Below are 23,000 nucleotides of genomic sequence, written 5' to 3' on the forward strand. Positions count from 1 at the left end.
TTCTGTTCACTCACTATGTCCCATGTTTGGCAGGGACACAGTCAGGGCATATTACTCCTGCAGCTATGCCCTCATAATATGGAGCACCCTGCCTTACGGCTGTAAGGCCTGCTAGAGGGGTATCTTACCCATAGTAAATGCAGTGTATGGTAGACCAGGCACACAGGTAGTGTGCCATGTCGAGTTTGTGTTGGCAGGGCTGGGTGCATCTGGATACATGGCCATAGAGGGTGGTACAATCTATGCCCTGGGTACCTTAGTACCTTTTACTAGGGACTTGCAGTGGTAGCTAAAGGTGTGTCCAATTACCTTTACACTGTTTTAGGGAAATAACAATGGCACTGGGAACCTGGTTAGCAGGATCCCAGTGCACTCCAGTCCAAATTGCATTCACAAACCAGGCAAAAAATGGGGGTACTGCAACAAGGTGGCAGTTTCCCACAACCACCATCTGAGATCCACCTTGTAGGAAGCTGGCTTGGTGCTTGGTGAGCACCTGTGGTCTTATCACCTTTTACTAGGTCCAGGTATCCCCTATTAGTGAAGTGTAGGCAATGTCTAGGAAGCCAGAGCTCTCTAGAGGTAGCTGTGAATGAGCAGCCAAGACTTATCTAGGAGACATGCAAAGCTTATGCAATACCAGTATAGTCACACAGCACGGACACATATGAAAGAACCAGACAGTGCTACAAAAATAAAGGTAGTTTATTATAATAACACAAATACTAGAATGCTGAATAGACAATGCCTCAACTGGCGGTAAGTAAACACACTATTATATACACATTAGCAATCAGTGAATAGCATAGAAAGCAATAGCAAGTAATGAGGGCCCTAGGGGAGGGCTAACCATATATAAAAATGTGGACTATGAAGGGCCGCTCCCCACCCAAGGAAGTGGGATCAGTAGAAGGGGGCTGGAGGAACTAGGAACCCCAAGAGGTGGGTACCAGAGTGCCCCTAGTGACAAGGAGAGCAGAGGTAAATACCTGGTTTTCCCCCAAACCAACAGGAGGATTTTGGAAAAGGATTGTGCAAGACCCAACCAAGACTGGAAGAACCCAAAGGTGTATCCTGACAGAAGAGGACCTGCAAAGGAAGGGGACCAAGTCCAGTTTGAGTTGGAGTGTCTGGTTGTGGCAGGAGCCACTACCCACCCTTCTGTGGATGCAGGACCAGGTCAACGGTGTACAAAGAAGGTCAGCAGTGCAGCATAGGAGCTGAGGAGGAGTTCCAGAAGTAATGCAAGTGATGTCCAACGTCGCTGGTCAAGATCTAGTCGGTGAGTGGTTCTGGAAAACCACCAACAAGCCTTGGCAAATGCAAGAGTCGGAGTAGAAGGTTTGCAAAGCTGAAGACGACCAGCAAGGTCCAGGGGACTCGACCTAAGGAGGGGAGTCCAAGGTGACACTCAGCAGCTCTGAGAGCTACAAGAAGAGGAGGCAGCCCCTACAAGCAACAGGCACAGGAGTCGCAGTGAGGCCTCTCAGCCCACCTGAAGAAGTGTCCCAAGTCGCTGGAGCAGCAGGCAGGAGACTGTGTTTTGCAGGGAGAAGTGCTTGGGGCCGGGGCTATACGGAGCCTGAAGATCCCTTGGACGAAGAATAAACAAACCATGGTAGCTGCAAGAGTCGCAGTGCACAGGGGTACTGTCCTGCCAGGAGAGGCAAGGGCTTACCGTCTCCCAAGTTGGACAGATGGTAGAGAGGACCAAGGGGACCACTTCAGACCAGAACCTGTGATGTAGGTGAGAAGATCCACGCAGCCGGTTGTTGTTGCAGTTGGTGCCTGCAGATGCAGGGGAGTGATTCCTTCACTTCAAAGGAGATTCCTTCTTACTTCTTGTGGAGGCTGAAGACTCGTCGCCCTCAGAGAATGCACAGCTGTAGAAATGTTGCAGTTGTTGGAAGGAGTCGGAGAAACAGTGTTGTGGAGCAGAGTCATCACTCTAGTTGCAGATTGTCGGTTCCTGGAGGGTCCAGTTGCAGTTCCAGTGGCAAGAAGTTGAAGTAAATGATGCAGCGGAGTCTTGCTGGAATCTTGCACATTGAATCTGAGGACCCACCCAAGAGGAAGTCCCTAAATAGCCCAGAAAGGGGGTTTGGTCACCTAGCAGGATGACTTCCTATCAGGAGGGGACTGTGACACGTCACCTACCTGATCTGGCCACTCAGATGCTCCTTGGGCCTCTGCCCAACTTGAATTCAAGATGGCAGAATCAAGTGGCCACCTGGAGGAGCTGTGGGAACCACTCCTGGGGTGGTGATGGACAGGGGAGTGATCACTCCCCTTTTCTGTCTAGTTTCTCGCCAGAGCAGGGACCAGGGGTCCCTAGAATGGTGCAAACTAGTTTATGCAAGGAGGGCACCAAAAGTGCCCTTCAAAGCATTCCAGTGGTTGGGGAGGCTATCCCTCCCAAGCCAAGTAACACCTATTCCAAGGGAGAGGGTGTTGCCTCCCTCTTCCCCAGGACATTCTTTGTTCTGCCTTCCTATGCCTGAGCTGTTCATGCAGCAGTAGGGCAGAAACCTGTCTGAGGGATGGCAGCAGCGGAGGCTGCCTGGAAAACCCCAGAAGACAGGTAGGAGCAATGCTGAGGTTCCTCTAAGGACCCTCCAGGGTGCATGGAATCATACGACCAATTCTGGCAATAGTATTGGGGTATGATTCCGACATGTTTGATACTAAACATGCCCAACTTCTGAGTTACCTTTTTGTAACTGGACAAAAGTGTTCAGTACACGAGTAGAATATCTTCCCCACACTTATGAAGTCCAATTTAATGGAGCTGGAGTTCTTAGGGTCACCTCTGCTCATGCAGGGGTGCCTTCACACACAGGTACCTGCACCCTGTCCTCTGCACTAAGAGGGCATGCCATAAGGGTGGCTTACAGTGACCTGTTGTAAAAGGGGGCATGCACATTTACACGCAGGCTGCAATGCAAGGCTTGCTGACGCATTTTGCATGGGCTCTCCTGGGTGGCATAATACAAGTTGCAGCCTAAGATGAACCCCTAGTGCCCCAATGCCCTGGGTACCTAAGTACCAAGTACTAGAGGCTTATATGGTGGTACCAGTATGGCAATTGTGGAGTCTGCACAGTCCTGGTTAGCAGGATCCCAGTGAAAACAGTCTAAGCACACTGATAGGAGGCAAAAGGTGTGTGTAACCATGCCAATAAGAGGGTTTTTTCGTACAGGAACTAAATATAATAATAGAATGAACACATTATTATATAGATTAGACTTGTAACAAAAACATTACCTCATGTCTCACTATAATCAGATGTACAACCTATAATAAACCCTTAACAATCCATCATGCAAGTGATTCAAAAACATGCAACTCCAAGTGAAGCTGTATATTATGTGTATTACAAAACTCATTCAATTTCACAATATCCCAAAAATCTTGGGAGAATAAAATAAATACAATTTTCTCTTGTTTTAGGGGTTTTTGTTCCTACTGAGGAGCAATTGGCAATCATTCCTTCCTCCTGGAGCCCCAAGACTTAATGGATTTGGTTGATTGTGAAAGTTGTGTGTATTGTCCCCTGCTTTCTCTTGATTGCCGCAAGAAATGTCCGATATTAGAAACAGTTCACTACAAGTATGTTTAATAAAAAAAAAGCTGCAGTAGCTCAGAATGTGTAGAAACATGCAGAAAGATTCTAGCATTTCTTTATCGAAGGAATGCAACAAATAAACATATCCTCTCCTCTTGTCATTGCAAGCTATTCAAATAGAGCAGAAGAAAGTAAAATAACTTTCCGTTGTTTTAAACAGCTGCTTAAATTATGCTCCATGACATGACCTGCATTTCACCTTGGCCTCTGACAGCAGGCATTGTGACATCAGAACTCAACTGTAATGACTTACAGTAGTCAAGCTCTGACGACTTCTTTATAATTGGCGATTGAGTGTCACTAATTGCCAAATATAAACAAATTAGAGAAGTGCGTTTTTACAGGTATCACAGAATCCCATGTATTATACTATACTCAGAAAGATTAGTCTTATTGATTCTACTGTGTATTCTTGGACAGTGCAGCTCCAAGACTCCATAAAATAGCAGCACCAAAATCCTCACTTTAAAATGGGATGCCTACATGCACCAATTCTTGCTTTGATTTTTTTTCACTCTTAAAGAGGATATGAGAGGCTAATAAGACAAATGTTTTTCATAGTGTTCGTTTCTTATTGTATTTTTAATAAGGAAAAAATAACTAATAGTGTTACCTCCTGTAAAAATATATTTTTTTAATAGTTTAAAACAAAAATACAATTTCTTTTAAGAAAATGCATTCCACGATCCTGAATAAATGCAAACCTAGTCTGTTTATGCTTTTAGTGAAAATCCACTTGGTGGAGAATTACAATTACAAGAAAGCAACTTTTCTTTCCCCATTATATAACTGTGCCCTACTGACTTTACTTTAGAACATATTCTACTTCTGTTTTTCACATTTTCGGCTTTGTCCATTGTTATCTGTAATAATGTAATCCTAACCCTAGCTGTTTCTCTTCATGAAGGAGTTTCTCCACCACCAGGAGCCGTACTGGTCATGCATTCACTTCCTCAAGAATTTCCATTGGCTCTGGCATTTACTGAGCAGATACTAACATGGAAGTTAGCAGATGGGGTTGAAAAATCAGAAGATGACCTAGACACCATTCCTGCATCAGTTCTTCTGCAAATTATAGAACACCTTGGTAAGTGCATTAAGCAGTTTTGTAAAATGTAGGTCATTGTAATTTCTGAAGTTAACATCACATATATTTCTGGTTATCTTATCAAATTAAGCTATAACATAAATATAACAGCATGTAGGTGAAATATTTTCAGTTAAATTCATTGTGTAGGACACACATTGCATATTTGTGCTTTTATTGAAGCAGTGTATATTGTTGAGTGTCTTGAGTCCTACAATTATCACTACTTACATTTTTTCATGTACCATCCATAGTTAGCTGAAACGTTCCTAGAATGTCTGATCTGGGAAAATCCACCACATACCTTATTATCCTAACCCATCACTGTTGTACGTGCATGACCTTCCATCTTAATGTTCAGTAAGTGGCTTCCAGAACTCAAATACATCCTCACCTCCCAACTTAACACATCCTGAGGGAATGGTAGAAGGTCTTCCTCCAGCCAGGCAGCGGGCTTTAATTATATCTGCTAAATGTTACAGCCAAAGCAGTTAGTCTCCTTGTTGCTCTGTCAGTATTGCTCGCTCTAGATTTCCTTATATATGAGCTAGTTTAATTCCTTGTTTGTTTGTTCACACCTTTAAATAATCAGGTAGTGCAACTGCTCCTGCAGCACTGTTCCACTTGTAGAGATCATTTCGCAATGTCATTCTGATAGAGACTTCTAACTGCAGAAAGATCACTTTTTTAATATCCCCAGGTGTCAGGCTGGATCCAGAAGCTTTTAAATAGCAATTCCTTTGAGCACCGACATATGGCGTTGTATGGCATGGTGTTGTGGGTGCTGATTCGTCTTTTGCAGGTATTCCATCAGGACCAGTACAAGTAGGCCACCTGCATATGCTGGCTTCATTTACTTTCTTTCCTCTCCAACGGACACGGATAAGGAGCTTCAACTGCCATTCAGCAGTTTTGCCAGTTTTCTCAGAAAATTGCATTTTATTTGAACAAAATATCACCTAAACCGTCAGGATTTAAGCAGTGTATGACCATTACCTGATAGATGTTTTTTACTGATCCACATAACGTCCATCTTTTGTGTCTGTGCAGGCCACAAATTAAAGTTGCGTTTGTCGTGTGCTAAGAAGCATAAGAGGGCCATTTGTGACAGTGAGACAGCGCTAGCGATTGAGGAGTTGAGGTAGCTGAGATTGAAATCTGTGGTGTGATGATCCCAGTCAAGGTTGAGAGTGAGGTCTTACTCTAATTCCAGAGGTCCACCTAATGACAGGACTTCCTCTGTGTTAGGTAAGTGAAGAAAGAGCCAGAAAACCTAAGAAATCAAAGCATGGTTCACCTGTGTCGCAACACCATTTGGAATCAGACAATGCATCTGGTACATCAAGGCACAAAGCCATTCCAACACTGCGGAATCCGCAAAAAACGCCATTCCCCTTCTGGATTCCTTCAGAATGTGAGGCGATGCCAGATCAGCTGAAGTTAGCTATAGAGAAGTTCAGATCCCTCTGGTCCGCTTTTGGACCCTATGGACCTGAGGGGGGCCTCCAGCTAATCAGCTGTCAGAAAAACCGACCTCTTCAGCTATGCTTCTCGACCTCACCCAAGGGTAGTTCCCAACACTGACTCCAGTTCCCTTAAATCTGGTACAAACAACACCCTTGGCCCCATCCTTGATGCCACATTCAGTGCCCCGGTTGCTTCTCCTGGCACTGTTACTGACACTGTTGCTGATGCCAGTTGAAGATTTGATAATTTTGTTGGACTTGACAGATACTCCTGGATCTACAACAAGAGTTTAATGCTCAGTTAAAGCCAGATACAGAAAGAGAGGGTTTCTTCCGTAATGAAGAATATAAACCCTTTTGTTCTCAAAGTGATATTTTGGATGTCCCAAGAGATGCTACTTGGATAGATACCTGACCTGATATTGGTTTGGCATCACCTAACCCTGCACTGGCCACTGAAGAAAGAGCTTCTTTCACTACAGTGATATGGAGAGCGGCAGTGGTCTTATACCTTGTCCTACCTACTCAAGAGGTAAAAAGAAAAGCAGCATTGACAGAAGTTTTGAACTCTGCTCAGTCTTCCCAGGAACCATTGTTGCATTTCAATGAGGCATTAATGGATGTTCTAGTGGGCAATTGGCCAAAACCAGGATTTAATCCTTTGACTAAAAGGCAGGTTATAAGACACCATAAGCCAGCTCCCAGAGATCGGGATTTTTTTGCTGTAACATCCTATGCCAGAAAGCCTTGTGATACAGGCTTCTACGAGTCATACCAGCCCAAATGCAATTCCTACTACTGCTCTTGATAGGCAGTCAAAAAGAAGGGAAGCATATGCAGAGGAAGTCCTGCCCTTACAATGGTTATCACAGTGTGTCTTTTAGGAAGGTACTACCATACTTTATGGGATAGAATGGCTGATGTTCTACCAGCGGTCTCTGAAGAAGTCAGGCAGGTGTTCTACTATTTAGTCGATGATAGACAGGATGTTGAAAGTATTCTATTAAATCAAGCCTAGACACCACTGATTGTCCTGGTAGAGAAACTGGAACCAGTGTGGTACTTAGATATCAATCTTGGATTCGCTCTACGGGCTTTTCCATAGACGTGCAACACTCATTGATGGATATGCCCTTTGATGGCTCTAAGCTTTTTGGGGAAAAGGTAAACTTAGTTCTTGAAAGGTTTAAGGACAGCAAAGCTACTGCCTGCTCATTGGGCTTAGCTACACAAACTCACCATTTTGCCCAACAGCAGCATTCTCTTTGAGGCTGTCGAAGGGGCTTCATGAAGGGACGGAGGCAATTTTTGTCTCAGCAACAGCAGACCACCAAATCATCTAGAGGAAGAGATAGCGGAGCGGTATGTCAACGTTCGGGCCCGCAAGGGCAAAGTTTCAGCCAGTCCTCATCTCCTTTTGTTGTAGTAGCAGCAAAACCCTTTTAATGTGGTCTTGACAAACCACAATCGACTGGTTGGAGTTTGAATCTTCTTTTACCTCCCCAGATGAAAGAGCATCACAACAGATCAGTGGGTGCCCGAAATTGTGGAATAAGTCTACACCCTTTCCTTTCTTTCCTATTCTCACGATATACCACTCACACCCCAACATCTCCTGGAGGGGATCACCTGTCTACTCCAAGGAGGAGTTCTAGCTGATTTGGCCAAGGGAGTAATGGAGAGGGTGCCAGTTTCAGAAATTGAGACTGGTTGTTACAATCTCAGTCCGAAAAAGGACAGAGATCTCCATCCAATCTTGGATCTATGCCCCCTCAACCACTTCTTAAGGAAAGACAAGTTCACAATGCTCACCCTGGCCCAAGGTCCGTCTGCCCTCGATCTGGGAGACTGGATGGTAGTGCTGGACTTGTAGGATGCATGCTTCCACATTCCCATTATGCTGTCCCACGGATGCTACATGTGGTTTCATGTGGACCCAGGAGCGCCTTCTGTTCTTTCGTGCTCTGCTTTGGCCTGGCCAGTGCACTTCACTTTTTCACAAAAGTGATGGTCGCAGCCTATCTGTGGAGGTTGGGAATACCAGCCTCCCCATTCCCCAGCAACTGGCTACTGTAGGTGGAATTGCCTTAGACTTTTGCAAACCATCTCCAGAAAACGGCTGACCTGTTGACATCATTGGGTTTCTCCATCAACATGCCAATGTCACACCTGAGTCCTTCACAATGGCTCCCCTTCATCTGAGCCAAATTCTGCATACGGTGCTTTTCAGAGCTATCCCTCTACCTCAATAAATCAAGGACATTCAGGTTATGTATGTAATGTTTCAGCCGGCATCCTGTGTCTTTATGACGTTGGCTCTGAGGCTTCTTTGTCAGTCGGACTCCTGCATCTTGCTCGTGGACCAAGCCAAGTGGCACATGCGGGGTCTCCAGTTGAATATGAAGGCAGTAGGCTCAGCACCAGGATAATCTGTAAAATTCAATCCAGGTGCCAGAGGAGACTACAAAAGACCTATAGTGGTGGTTGCTCAACCACAGTTGGACCAGCAACAGACCACTCTTCCTGTCTTACCCAGAGATAACAGTTGTGAGGGTGCATTGTTGCTGAGTTGGGGAGATCATCTGGGAGAGGGTGGAGATCAGACAGCTCCAGTCTCTGCTGGAGACTCCCTCCACATCAATTTGAGGTTACGAGTGATTCACTAGGGTACCAGTGCTCACAGACAACACAACCTCTATGTGGTATTGCCGCAAACTGGACAGAGTGGGATTGTGGACCCTGTGCCAGGAAGCTCTTTGGAAGCAGTTGAATGCTCAGGGCTTTGCCCTGGTTGTTTAACACCTGGCAGAATCTTCAAACAGCAAGGCAGGCTGTTGCCTAGCAGATTACGAATTGCGATTAAACTAGGAAGTGGCGCTGGGAGTTTACCAACAATCTATTTGCCGCTACAGAGAATGCACAGTGTCACAAATTGTGAGTGTTGGAATTCCCAAGGCATAACATTGTCAGGACAAGTGAGTGACCGTAAGGCCTTGTCAGCAGTGCTCTGCATGTCTCCTTTCTGAAGTTGATCCCTTTGCACGAAGGCAGCATTATTTCCCAAGGTAGGCTCACCCTTGCATGTATGATAGATCATCACTTTGTCACCCTTTTGTACGCTGCCTCACCCCTTTAAGGATAAAGGCCAACTAAATTGCCTTGGTCGTAGAATGGCTCTCAGTTTTTATATTGAGAGAACCAGGAAATGATGACCAGGCGATTGGTTTCTCTAGGTTAAAAAAGGCAAGGCAGTGCAGAAGAGGACCATTTCTAGATGAACTGTCCCACGAACTACGATCTGCTGTGGGCTAGCGAAGAGCCAACATCAACAAGGCCTGCTTGACGTTCTGCCAAAGCAGATGTTGCTTCCAAAACACTGGCTTGTGGTGTGCCAGGCATTTATTGCCTGTGTGTGTACAACAAATGCTTAACACTACCCTCTGATAAGTCTACTGCTCGACCACACCACCACAAAATAGAGCATTAGAATTATCAAATTTTGCCACTATCAGCCTCTAAGGGGGAACCCTTGGAATCTGTGCACACTATCTCTCACTTTGATATAGTATATACAGAGCCAACTTCCTGCATAATACCACAGTAGTCAGTCAGTGATGTTCCGACAAGAAAGAACCACACAGTGTTACAAAAATAAATTATTCTTTATTATAACACTAGTACTATCATAACATTGGTGTATTTCCACTTTTAGATATCTACACACAGTAAATATACTTAGAATCAAACAGGAAAAGCATAGGAATAGATGGAGCCCTATTGGGGGGGAGGGGCACCATATAATAAGAAAGTGGTATAAGAATGGAGGTGCCCAACCAAGGTGAGTGTGTTAGGATCTTAGGGGCTTGAGGAGTTCAAAACCACCCAAGGTAAGTGATAGAAATCCCCCAGGCGCCTGGATGCAGTGGTGGTATCTAGTCAGGTGTCCCATAGGTTAAGACAGGACAATCGCGGTTGGAATTTTTAAGATTCAGGACTCTACCCAGAGGACCCCGAGGAAATCAGTAGGCACAAAGGTGGTTCAGTGGTACCCCCACCGGTACCCAGGAAAGTGGAGTACCTAAACCAGGGAGCCCAGGTGGAAAGCCTTTGTTGGAGTCAATGGGAGGCTCGTTTGTCCAGCTGCTGTTAAGACCTGTGGACCAGGTTGCTGAAACCCAAAGGTGGATTCTGGACAAGAAGAACCCGAAAAAGAAGAGGACAGTGTCCAGATCACTCGGAGATGTCCATGCAGTGCAGGTAGGCAATACCCATTCTTCTTAGGGAGAACTTTCTGCAGGTCTGTGGAGGAAGTAGTACAGCTGTGTTGTCCAGGTGAAGCAGGAGGATCCTTGGAGTCGCCCACGAACTGTCCCACGTCTGTCACCAGATAGCAGGAGGGTCCGCAGGACCATCAACAAGCAATGACAAATGCAAGAAGTAGTTGCAGGGACGTTTGCAGGATTTTGGGGACCAGCAAGATCCAAGAGACTCGACCCTTGGAGGGGAGTCATGGCTGGCCCTCAGTACACAGGAGAGTCCGCAATAATCATTGGAGCTCCCATGAGGACCCACTGGCAGCAGGCCCAGGGAGTCGCAGGGAGGCTTCAACAGCACAACAAAGGAGGAGTCCCACGCCACAGGAGTTGCAGAGTAGATGCTGTTCTTGGAGATGCAGAGTGCTGCAGACTAGAGCTTCTTGGAGCTCGAAAATCACCTGAAGAAAGAGTCAACAAGCCTTGGTAACAGCAACAGACAAGGTGCACAGGGGTTCCGTCCCACTGGCCACAAAAAAGTCCCACCATTTCCCCAGTTGGATAGAAGAGACGTGGGGCCTGGAGGGGACCACAGAACCACCACCTGTGTTTCAGGGCCTTCTTGATGTCCATAGGACAGCAGAATCCACCAGCCAGTCGTCGTCATTGAGGTGCCTACAGATGCAGGGAAGTGACTCCTTTACTCCAAGATTCCTTATTGCTTCCTGGTGCAAACAGAGTCCTTGTGGCCCTGGAGGAAGCACAGCCATGGATGTTGCAAAGATTTGGCAGGAGCTGGAGAAACAATGTTGCAGTGGGAGCCCTCTCAACTGGATGCAGTCTTGTTTCAGTTCCTAAGGGAGACCAGCAGTGGTTCCAGAGGCCAGGTTGCAGAAGAGTCTTGTAGAGAGTTCCTTTGTAGAGTCTTGCTCGACAAATCTGGGGATCCGCCCTCAGGGGAGCCCTTAAGTAGCCCTAAAAGGGAGCTTTACACTATCTGCAGTGACCTACCTATCAGAGGGTGTCAGGGACATCACCCACCTGGCCCAGCCAGTCAGATGCTCCCAGGGACCTCTGCACACCTTATTTCCAAGATGGCAGAATCAAACCTCTACCTGGTAGAGCTCTGTGTGCCTCCGTGGGGAAGGAGCTGGACAGGGATGTCATCACTCCCCTGTCCTTTGTGTTTTTGCACCAGAGCTGGAACCAGAGGTCCCTGCACTGTTGCAAACCAGTTTCTGCAAGGAGGGTGCCAAATGTACTCTTTAAAGCAGACTGGTGGTGCTGAGAGCCCACCCCATCCCAGAGACACTTGGGGCCATATGTACAAACACATTTTCCCATAGACACAGAACGGGCAAAACTGCTTGCTACATCTGGCCCTTAGTTCTGAAGGAGAGGCGGTCACACCTCCCTTCTACAGGAAACCCTTTGTTATGCCTCCCCCTGGTCGGGTTGGGCTCAGCAGCATGGGTAGGGGAGTGGGGGGCAGAACAGTGCCTGGGGTCTGCAGCATCGTGGGCTGGCATGCAGACATGCAAGACAGATCTGAGGAATCCTCTAAGGAACCCCAGAGTACATGGTGTCATGCAGCTGACACTGGAATCGGTGTAGATTCCAACATGTTTGATACCAAACATGCCTAGGTGCGGTGAAGCCATTATGTAGTTGGGCAACTTGTGTTGACCAGTGTCCACTACATACTTTAAGATGGCTTCCCTGCAGGTACAAAGCCCAGGAAATGGAGTCTGGAGTTTGTAGGGGCACCTCTGGTCATGCAGGAGTATCCTCACACTTAGGGACATGCACCTTGCCCTTGGGCTGAAGGGCCTACTTTAGAGGCGCCTTACAGGGTCAAAGTGCACTGCCAATGATATAAGGCCAACCTTATATCTGGTGTGAAAGGTGCTTGCACCATTTCACACAAGCTGCAATGGCAGGCCTGCAATCACAGTGTGCATGGGCCCCAAGGCTGGCACAATACATGTTGCAGCCCATGGGAGACCGCTGGTGTACCAGTGCCCTGGGTACCTAAGTACGATATACTAGGGACTTACATGGGTGCACAAGTATGCTAATTGTGGGGTGTAAAAGTTACTTTATGACTAAATTTAGAGGAGAGAGCACTGGCACTGGGGTCTTGGTTAGCAGGATCCCAGTGTACTAGCCTAAAAACACTGACACCAGGCAGAAAGTGGGGGTAACTATGCCAGAAAGATGCTACTTTCCTACAAGGTACTCCACTTCTCTGGGTCTCCACGGGTGGGGGCACTCTCAAACCTTCCTTGTCCCAACAGGTTTCCTCGGGGCCCTCAGGGAAGGGTCCTGAAACATGAACACTCTTACTGTGACTTCCCCATGTTTATCGTATGGACAGCTGACCCGGGGTAACATCTCAGCGCACAGGTGCCTGGGGAAACCTAATTACTTACCTCTGGTGTTTTAGTACTTCCCCAGTCCTGAAGATCCTCGGTGTCAGTCTTGGTTAGTTTGTGTGCGTATATTGCTGGTTAGGAGATATACCAAAGTTAGTTTAGTGCCTGTGTTTTATTAAATAACGTATTATTTTTCTAACACTGGTGTGATTCTTTCTTTCGTGGTATTTGCAATTGTTTTACATCCTCTCCGATAAGCCTTAGCTGCTCTCCACAACTACCCTACGAGAACGTCGGTGATTTGGAAACACTAACACTATCATGAAGGGTTGCTGGGTGCCTAGCTAAAGGTGTACCCCATATACTGAGCCAGTCTCCTACAAATGGACAGAAGGTGAGAAAAATGGAGAGGATCTTGACCAGTTATAATGACTGCATCTGTGGACATGACAGAGAGAGTTAAAGGGGGTGTAGGAAAGTACCCTCTTTCTTAGCATGGTTACCCCCGCTTTCTGCCTGTTGTCAGTAGGTTTGATTGTATTCTCTGGGATATTCCTAACTAGGACCCCAGTGATTATGCGCTCTCCCTTCTAAATTAGTAACTTGGTTACTTACACCCCACATTTGGCATACAGGTGCACATCACCCCTATGACAGGCCCTCCTAGCCCAGAGGGCAGGGTGCAAGTACCACTAACTCCAGTTTCATTTTCCTAGACTTTGTGAGTGCAGGGACGCTATTTTATGCATGTACTTGACATAGGTCACTACCTATGTCCAGCTACATAATGGTAACTCCGAACCTAGGCATGTTTGTTATCAAACATGTCGAAATCATACCCCAATACTGTTGCCAGTATTGGAAGTATAATTCCATGCATATTGGGAGCTCCTTAGAAGAACCCCAGCATTGCTCCTATCACCCTTCTGTGGTTTTCCAGGCAGCCAAAGCTGCTGCACCCCTCAGACAGGTTTCTGCCCTCCTGCTGCTTGAACAGCTCAAGCCCAGGAAGGCAGAACAAAGGATTTCCTTCGGGAGAGGGGGGGTAACACCCTCTCCCTTTGGAAATAGGTGTTACATGCCTTGGGAGGGTTAGCCTCCCCAAGCCACTGGTATGCTTTGAAGGGCACATTTGGTGTCCTCCATGCATAAACAAGTCTACACCAGTTCAGGGACCTCCAGTCCCTGCTCTGGCGTGAACCTGGCAATGAAAAGGGGAGTGACCACTCCCCTGTCCATCACCACCCCAGGGGTGGTGCCAAGATCTCCTCCAGAGTGTCGCTGGATTCTGCCATTTTGAATCCAAGGTTGGCAGGGACCTCTGGGAGCATCTGTGTGGCCAGGTCAGGCATGTGATGTCAGAGCCCCCTCCTGATACGTGGTCACCTAGCCAGGTGACCAATCCCCCTTTCAGGGCTATTGAGGGCCTCTCTCTTGGGTGGGTCCTCAGATTTGGCTTGCAAGATCCCAGCAGGACTCCTCTGCAACCTCTACTTTGACTTCTAGCCACTGTGACCGTGACTGGACCCTCCAGGAACCGACAATCTGCATCCATGACAAACACTCTGCTTGCATCATTGTTTCCATGGCTCCTTTCAGCTTTTGCAACATTTCTCCGGCTGTGCATCCTCTGAGGGTGGCAAGTCTTCAGTCTGCATGAGAAGGAAGAAGGAATCTCCCTTAGAGTGAAGGAGTCACTCCCCTGCATCCTCAAGCACCAACTGCAACGACAACCAGCTGTGTGGAGCTTCTCATCATAAGGTGCGTGGATCCTGCTTCACAGGTGGTGGTCCATAGTAGTCCTCTTTGTCCTCTCTGCCAGCTGTCCAACTTTGGTAAAGGTAAGCCTTTGCCTTCTCACGCAGGTCAGTAACCCTGTGCACTGCATCCCTTGCAGTTACCAAGGCTTGTTGGCATCTCCTCCACGGATCTTCAGGCTCTGTGTATCCCCAGCCCTCAGTACTCCTTCCTGCAACCCTTAGCCCTCTGCATGCTTCTCCTGTGGTTTGGGACCCTTCTCCAGTAGTGCTGCGTGGGCTCCTCTGCGGCTCCTGGTTCCTCGTCCAGTTGGTACTGCCTCTTCTTCTTTGGACTCTGCCTTGCTGAGGGTCCCCCTAGGGCTCCCTCCATGGGTTGAATCCTCCTGGACCTTCCTGGTAGCTCCACGTTTGCTTCCCCGCGACTTCTGCCTTTGCCAAGGCTTGTTGATGACCTGTCCACGCCACTGACCAACTGCAATCTTCCCTCTGGCGTGGTATGGCGACTGCATCCTCCAGGAACTCTTCACCTGCTCCAGGGCTGCATTTCTGACCGTCGACCAACTCTTTCATCCACAGCTGGGTGGGTAGTAGCTCCTGCTCCCCTCTGGACACTTCTGTGGCTTCTTGACTTGGACCCCTTCTTCCACAGGTCTTCCTGTTCAGAAATCCACTGCTAGTTTTTTGCAGTCTTGTCTGGGTGTTGCATTTTCTTCATTTGTGTTCCTTTTTGGGTAGTTTTGGGGAAGATCCATGAACTTACTCCTTTCTTCCTGGTCGCTAGGGGGCACTGTGGTACTTACATTTGGGGTTTCCTACTACCCCCAGCTCCCCTCTACACATTATTCCACTTACCTAGGTGGGATTCCTGTGTTCGCATTTCATTTGTTTAGTATATGGTTTGAGCTCCCCCTAGGGTCACCATTGTCTATTGGTATTTGCACTGTTTTCCAACACTTTCAATGCCTATTGCTGATTACTAGTGTACATATCTAGTGTGTTACTTACCTCCTATTGGAGGGTTGCCTCTCTAGTACTTTTTGGTATTTGTGTCACTAAAATAAAGTACCTTTATTTTTGTAACACTGAGTGTTTTCTTTCCTGTGTGTGTGTTGTGTGACTACAGTGGTATTGCATGAGCTTTGCATGTCTCCTAGATATGACTTGGCTGCTCATCCACAGCTACACCTAGAGAGCCTGGCTTCTAGACACTGCCTACACTACACTAACAGGGGATACCTGGTATAAGGTGTAAGTACCTCAGGTATCCACCACACACCAGGTCAGCTTCCTACAGGTGGGACATTTGGAGGTACTTATTTAAGTGACTAGCCCACATGCCAATCAGAGAGGTACTTGCCATTAATGATAGTTACACAGGGGTTCTTTGGTCTACTTGGATTAGGGTGTTCATAACATAGTCTGATCTTTTTGAGCTGTCCTCAGGGATGTGGAATTCCTATCGCCCGGGACACCTTGTTTGGGGTCAAGGGCAACAAGTTTTTATGTTTACTTTGTCCTTGGGACAAGTAGGCCCAACACCCTGCAGCACAAACCCTTTGGCTGCCTGTTTACAGAGAGTTGAACTCTCTGCAGTTGAGGTAATGTGTTTCCAAAAGATAATGCTGTTCGAACTTGTATTTATGGTTCATTATTTGAAAGCCTACATTATTAGGGTTCGTGCTGTAAATAAATGTTTTAAGGTCACACTTCCCTACTGACGTTGGTTCCAGTACAAAAAAACAAAAACGTGTTCACACATGTTTGAAAAGTTTAGGCTAAGAGGCTAAGTATAGTGCTCCCAGAATGCTCTCTGATTATATGCAAATGAAGTGTCATTTAGTAAAATGTGTTGATGCATGCTAGTATTTCCCAAAAATATTTCTAATGGAAAATCAGTGTAACCATTTTCAACACGATTATGGGAAGCATGAAAATAAACAAACACTGACAAAGCCAACTGATCTGGCATATTTTTATAAGTCTTTTAGTTTCATCAATGCGTGTCTTGTTTTGACATGGCTTTTGTAACACTTTATTGTTGTGGGAGCTACCAGGCCCTCAACATTGTAACAAACATTGGCAAACCCCCCCAAAAAAGTTTTTGAACTCTTAAAGCACACGTTGCCACCAGCGGCATAACAAAGGCCCCGCAGCCGCCCTCCAGGGGGCCCCGTCAGCACAGCACCTGCCCTGAGTGAGTCTGGAGAGGGGGCTCCTCCATGTTCTTTGCAAAGGGGCACCCTCCAGTTTCGTTACGTCACTGATTGCCACTGTAGTTCCTGACACTGAACAAAACTACTTTGTGTGGCAATATGCTCCTTGCGGAAGAGCAGAATGCGATCACTCACAGTAAAGCCAGCCGAAAGAGAGAGAAATAGAAGTTTAATAAAAACAAAATGTCTTTGTTAACACCAGACCTAATTAGGGACCAAGACACCACATGTAGGTAGCTTTTTGCATGTCGCAAACAGCGACTTTAGCTGTTTGCGACGTGCAAAAAGCACATTGCAATGCACAAACCCAGTTTTGCGATTCAGTAACCTGGTTACCGAATGACAAAACGGGTTTGCGACTCGCAATTAGTAAGGGGTGTTCCCTTCCTAATTGCAACTCGCAGTGCAATGTAGGATTGTTTTGTGACCGCGAACGCGGGCGCACACCAATCGCAGTTTGCACCCATTTCAAATGGGTGCTAACACTTTCGCAAAAGGGAAGGGATCCCCATGGGACCCCTTTCCCATTGTGAATGGAAAACGGGCTGCATTACAAAAAAAAAACCAAAAAACTGCTTTATTGAAAAGCAGTCACAGACATGGTGGTCTGCTGTCTCCAGCAGGCCACCATTCGTGAGGGGGTCGCAAATTGCGACCCACCTCATGATTATTCATGATGTGGGCATTTGCGAAGCCCACGCGAATCACAGATGGTGTCAAGGACACCATCCTACATTCGGATTTGCGACTCGCAATTTGCAGGTCACAAATCTGAACCTACCTACTTGTGGCCCCAAATTCTTAAAGAAAGTCACAAAAGTGCACCCATGGTATATGTTGTACCCCTATAAAATATTTGTGAACTGTATTTTAGCGTGGGTAAATACGATGTGTAGATTTGCTCATGTGAAAATCTATTGAGCATTTGCAAGTTCATTTTCCCTCCAGCACTTTCTTCCCAACCCTGGAAGAAGTTCTAATTCTGCCATTGTCAGGAGTAAATGTCCAACCTTTATTATTATGGGAAAATATTAGAGAGAAGCTGGTAAAAATCTTTAAAACATGCAGGTTAGTAGGTTTGCAGACTCAAAGGCATTCCAGCCCTGGAACTATTGCTTACTGCTTCCTCCAGCCCCAGTATGCAGATCTGAAGAAAGGTGGCAAAATAAGGAAATTGCTACAGTGGGGATTGAAACTCCAAGTATTCAAGCCCTACTATGGTAGTAGCCCTGGCATAATCAGAGAGGCTATTAATTGCTGCCATAATTTGTCGCCACACTACATGGCACCAAAGGGACAAGTAGATCTTTTTACAGGACAAGTAGATTTGAGAAGCAACCTGTCCCCTGGACAAGTAGATATTTTAATAAATTCCACACCCCTGTGTCCTAGAACTCAGGATAAAAATTGTGAGTAATCTGTTGAAATCAGGTTGGTTAGGGTGATTTTGTGCTTGAAATGCTGTAATCAAGCAATCTTGTTTTCAGCGATATAGCTGGCCCAGAGCTCCTCTCCTGTTACTTCCATTCATTCTCCCAGCTCTCCTATCATCCTTTTCCTCTCTTTCCTCCGTCCCTTTCCATCAGACCCTAATGGGATTTGAACTTGGTTCTTACCTTCCTTATATGCCATCCTTTTGAGCCGCGCTCCATAATTGTCCTCTCAGGCTTCGTACATTACAAATAGCCTTCCTTGTGGCCATTACCTCTGCACGCAGGGTGAGTGGGATGCAGGCATTGTCATCTAAGCCGCCTTAACTTTTAATCTATCCTTACAAAGTGGTGCATCACACTAGGGCTTCTTTCCTTCCGAATGTGGTTACGCACTTCCATGTTGGGTAATCCATCACCTTGCTTACTTATTACGCACCACCACATCCTTCTAAGGAAGAGGAGAGACTCCATCGCCTGGACTCCAAAAGGGCATTGCTGTTCTACCTTGATCATCTCAAATAGTCTGGGGTGGATAATCAACTCTTTATTGGTTATTTGGGTGTGAAGAACGCTCGGGCAGTGCAGAAGAGAAACATCTCCAAATAGCTTGTTCTCTGCATTAAAATGTGCTACGCATTGGCTAAAAAGTGACCCTTGGAGAATTTTGCGCTCATTCTACCAGTGCGACAGCTGCAACCACTGCGTTAGCACACAAAGTTTCGTTCCTGGACATCTGTCAGTCAGCAACTTGGGCATCTCTGCACACGTTCACCAAACACTACTACCTGGACAGTCCAGTCCGAAGAGACAGTACTTTGCTTGTTTGGTGCTACAGGACTTACTAGTATGATCTTGGTTCGCAGACCCACCTCCAGGGATGGTATTGCTTGGGTATCTATTCTAAGGTTCGGAATCTGCAACTTGATGTCTCTATCAGATGAACAAGTTACTTACCTTCAGTAACGCCTTATATTCTAGTTGCAGGTTCCTTACTGACCCACCCAACCTCCCCGCTCTGTTAACTGATTTCTAGAAATAGGGACCCCCTTTCAGGACCCTAGTTTTCACACACCTGTGGTCAGTGTTCTTCATGGCTCTGTCCTTCTGGCGTGGAAAGTCATGAAAAGAAACTGATGCCGGCACGCTGAGGTGGCACCTACATAGGGTGCTACTCAAGAAAAATCTCCAAGTGCAGACTGACGCCTGGGGGAAATTCTAGGGTAAGGAATCTGCAACTAGAATATGCATTCATTTGGTTTACAGTTTGAGATCTTAGTGCAGAACATTATCACAGGGCGCACATTTGCAAATGTATTCACCAACGTATCTTTGCCACACCCAATACTCCTGCAGTGCCATGGTCAACCCATGGCCATGCCGATTTCTCCACCAACCTATATCTTATTTCACTTGGCACCGCCAAACACAGTAGTTGATTCACATCCACCCAATTCCGTTTGTGTACTTCAGACACACTGCAGCTCCTCTCTGAAGTATATAGGGTTTTCTCTCATTTTGGGTACTATTTCTTAATATACATAGAATCAGAGGGAGTCCAAAGAACATGCATCATAATTCTACCCCTGGTCGCCAGGTAGTCCCTCAAGGGAAGACAAGCCGAAGAGTGAAGGTCCTCATTGTCTGCATCACTTGAGTGTGGAGAAGGAAACGCTTCCTAGGCATTTGTTCAGATATTTGTCTTAAACTTTCTGGGCTGCGTTGTCTGGAGTTCCTAAACTCTGCAGCAGAACTTACATGTACACTGGTCCGATCCACAAATGTGAGGTCTGCCTTCTGTCTGGACATTTCCACCCCTCTTTCTACTGCTTTACTGTCAGTCAGTCATATTGCAATGTTCGCTTGCTCTTTTCCTCATTGTGCTACATCACCAGCTGCCCTGCAGGCGCTACTCTGTTTCTGGGTGCCTCAGCAGCTGCACCCCAGCCGATTTGGCCAGCATTCGGATATATCCAGCACATCCTCCTCTCTCAGGTCCGTGCTCTCTTGATACTTTTTCTGTGGTGCAGCGATCTGGGTGAATACACATAGAGCAGGCAGAACAATTGGTGCACAAGACTTTGCTCTGTCCATAAGGTGATTTGGGATTCCAGTGTTCCCTTTGTATTTTACATACCTTTGTAAGAAGGGTGTCCATTGGCTGATGTCTGTGTTATATATTTTGATCCTTCTGTTTCTTCAGCAGGTTTGCTAAACTTTCTGTATTAAATCTACCATGTCAAGAAATAACTTCTTCCCGTCTTTGTTAGTGGGCCCCACCCACTCTTGTAAATAGATGCACAAGCCTTTGCTGTATTGGTGATACACAGTATGGGCAAAAATGACTTTCGATTGGGGGTCACTATGATTAGGTTTTTCCCATCACTGTTCTTTGCAATTCACATACACACTGTTAACAAGGAAAGGACTCTGTTGGCTTCATGCCCACAACTCATCCTGTGAAGGGAAGTAAGGAAGAAAACGGGAAGGGGTTCCTGAACTTAAAATTCTTCTAACTGATATGGTGATGAGGTGGACAGAGAAGGGAACTTAATGTGCGCTCACACCAAAAGATACCAATGTGCTTCCTTATGTCCCTATAAAATGTACAATATGTAAAAAAACAAGATATGCAGAGTATTTTAATTAGAAAGAATGTCGCAGGGGCATTTAATTAAACTCTGGACCAGTCATTTATAGCAGGAAAAGTCGTCAGACGATGAAACACATCCAACCTGAAGCATGTTAAAACGAACCTGTGACAAGGATTATGTACAAATTAGAGCTAATGTTGAATAGCATGCTTGTTAAGGTTGAAGAACACTTCAGGTTAATATAAAAACAAATGTATTGATTCGGAAATACATCAGTGCACATTGTAATATGCAGAAGCAAGAAGCATTAATGATATGTAAGGCAACAAAAATATATGGTTATGTTTCCTCACTACTCATTGTCAATACATTTTAAGTGAGTTGTATATTTCTGGATTCCATCCAACTGATAATGAGTGAAACAGAGCTGCCTAGTTTGTGTTCTACTGAAAATTAATAAAATATTTTAGAACACGCTATGGTCATTATTTTATTGAAAGTGTGTTCTGAGAATATTAGTACATTTCCTGATTTATATCTTGTTTTGCTTTTCTACACAGGTAATTTATTGTGGACCACTGATCTGGCAGCCTGTGTAAAAGAGCTACTCTTTTACACATTGGCCGAACTTCTTCGGAAAGTCCATTGTTTAGAACAGAAAAAGAACCCATCAGGGTTGTCATCATCTATTACACTACAGCTTAACCCCTGTTTAGCTTTGTTTATGTGTCTACAGACTGAGCTGCGTAAGCTTTATGATGAAGAAACACAGAATTGGACATCCGCAAACACGTGTGGTGGCTCTGTTGCTGGAATGGTGGAGCAAGGCAGGTTCTCAACATACTTTCATGCTTTAATGGAATGTTGTCTTGCTGTGGCTGAGGTGACACTTCCTATCAACATGAGTTCAGCAGTGAGTGTGATGTCCTCAACCAGTGCCCCAAATCTGAGTGATTCCTCTTCTTCTTCCTCCTCCTCTCCTGGGCAAACACCACAGAGTCCAAGCCTTCTTTCAAAAAGGAAAAAAGTTAAAATGAAACGTGAGAAAAATTCCTCTTCAGGGAAACGATCCTCATCAAAGGCCCCTAATACAGACATGGCATTCCTTAACATTGGTGGAAGCAAACCAGAGGATATGTTGTGGTTTCATCGAGCCTTGACTCTATTGATGATTCTCAGGCATCTAACGCACAAGGATCCTCAGGGACTCAGCGTAACAAGTGATGCCATAACTGATGCTTGCCAATCATTGGTAGGCCCCACTGCCCACAGTCGATTGCTTGTGATTTCTGGGATTCCCACCCACCTGGAGGAGGCTGTTGTCAAAAGTGCCATCCGTAAAGCATGTAATGCTCATGGTGGAGTTTTCAAGGATGAAATTTATATTCCTGTACAGGAAGAAGATCCTAAGAAATCGAAGGACAAGGCAGAAGGTAACGAGTGCAAAACTGACCTGGAAAAGCCACCAGTATTCATCTGCACCGATAATTTAGAAATCAGCAGCCCTAGCAGCCCGACCCCTACAATGAGCCCCAGTGCTTCAGCCTCTACAAGCCAAGCTTCCATCTGTAGCTCTCATGGTGTATCTCAGGCTGCAAGTGATATTCCTGTTGATCATTTTCTTACTGGGCAAGAGTTCCAGTCAGCTCCTGGAGTGTTGGAATCACATGTTGTTACTAGCCAAGACAGTTTAGACCTCTCAATTTGTAGTACTGGAAGTCTTGGAAGCATTGGCAGTCTAGGAGAAACTCTTGATAATGTAGAAACAGCCGCTTCAACCGATGTGAGTTCATTGTACACAGTCACTTCTTTGGACAACCATGCCATGATGTTGAGACCCATCAAAGGTTTTGCAGTAGTAGAGGTAACACATTCCTATGTTCATTAAAGCAATGCACTAAGTATTTGTGTTTTAATACAACAATTAAGTCTGTACTGTTAATATTAGTATGGGATTGCTGCACTGGCCTACCTAAAGGTGCTTAAGTACCATGTTGATGGGGATCGTGTTCTAAACAAGTGCTTATTTAACACTAAGAACTATAGTGTATGTAATGGGTTTCCATGTGCTGCAAATTATGTTTTTTTAGCCAATTTAAATAAGCATTTCAGAATGCTTCTTTCACAGTGATATATATTTTGCATCTGATAGAGACTTCTAGTTACAAATTCCTTACCATATAATTTCCCCCAGGCG

General features: G+C 45.9%; 1 protein-coding gene across 5 annotated transcripts in view; it reads left to right on the forward strand.

Moving 5' to 3' along the window:
- HECTD4 (HECT domain E3 ubiquitin protein ligase 4) overlaps positions 1–23,000 on the forward strand; it is a 1,724,100-nt gene that overhangs the window by 1,317,538 nt on the left and 383,562 nt on the right. For all 5 annotated transcript variants that reach the window (XR_011199486.1, XM_069214810.1, XM_069214812.1 and 2 more), the window contains exons 60-61: positions 4,533–4,712; positions 21,364–22,667. Coding sequence is in view for 4 of the 5 variants with exons in the window: in XM_069214810.1 (XP_069070911.1) it covers positions 4,533–4,712; positions 21,364–22,667 (1,484 nt within the window). In the remaining variant the exon portion in view is untranslated. The remainder of the gene's footprint in view (positions 1–4,532; positions 4,713–21,363; positions 22,668–23,000) is intronic.

This window comes from Pleurodeles waltl, chromosome 11 (genome assembly GCF_031143425.1).
Source record: "Pleurodeles waltl isolate 20211129_DDA chromosome 11, aPleWal1.hap1.20221129, whole genome shotgun sequence".
Classification (NCBI taxonomy): domain Eukaryota; kingdom Metazoa; phylum Chordata; class Amphibia; order Caudata; family Salamandridae; genus Pleurodeles; species Pleurodeles waltl.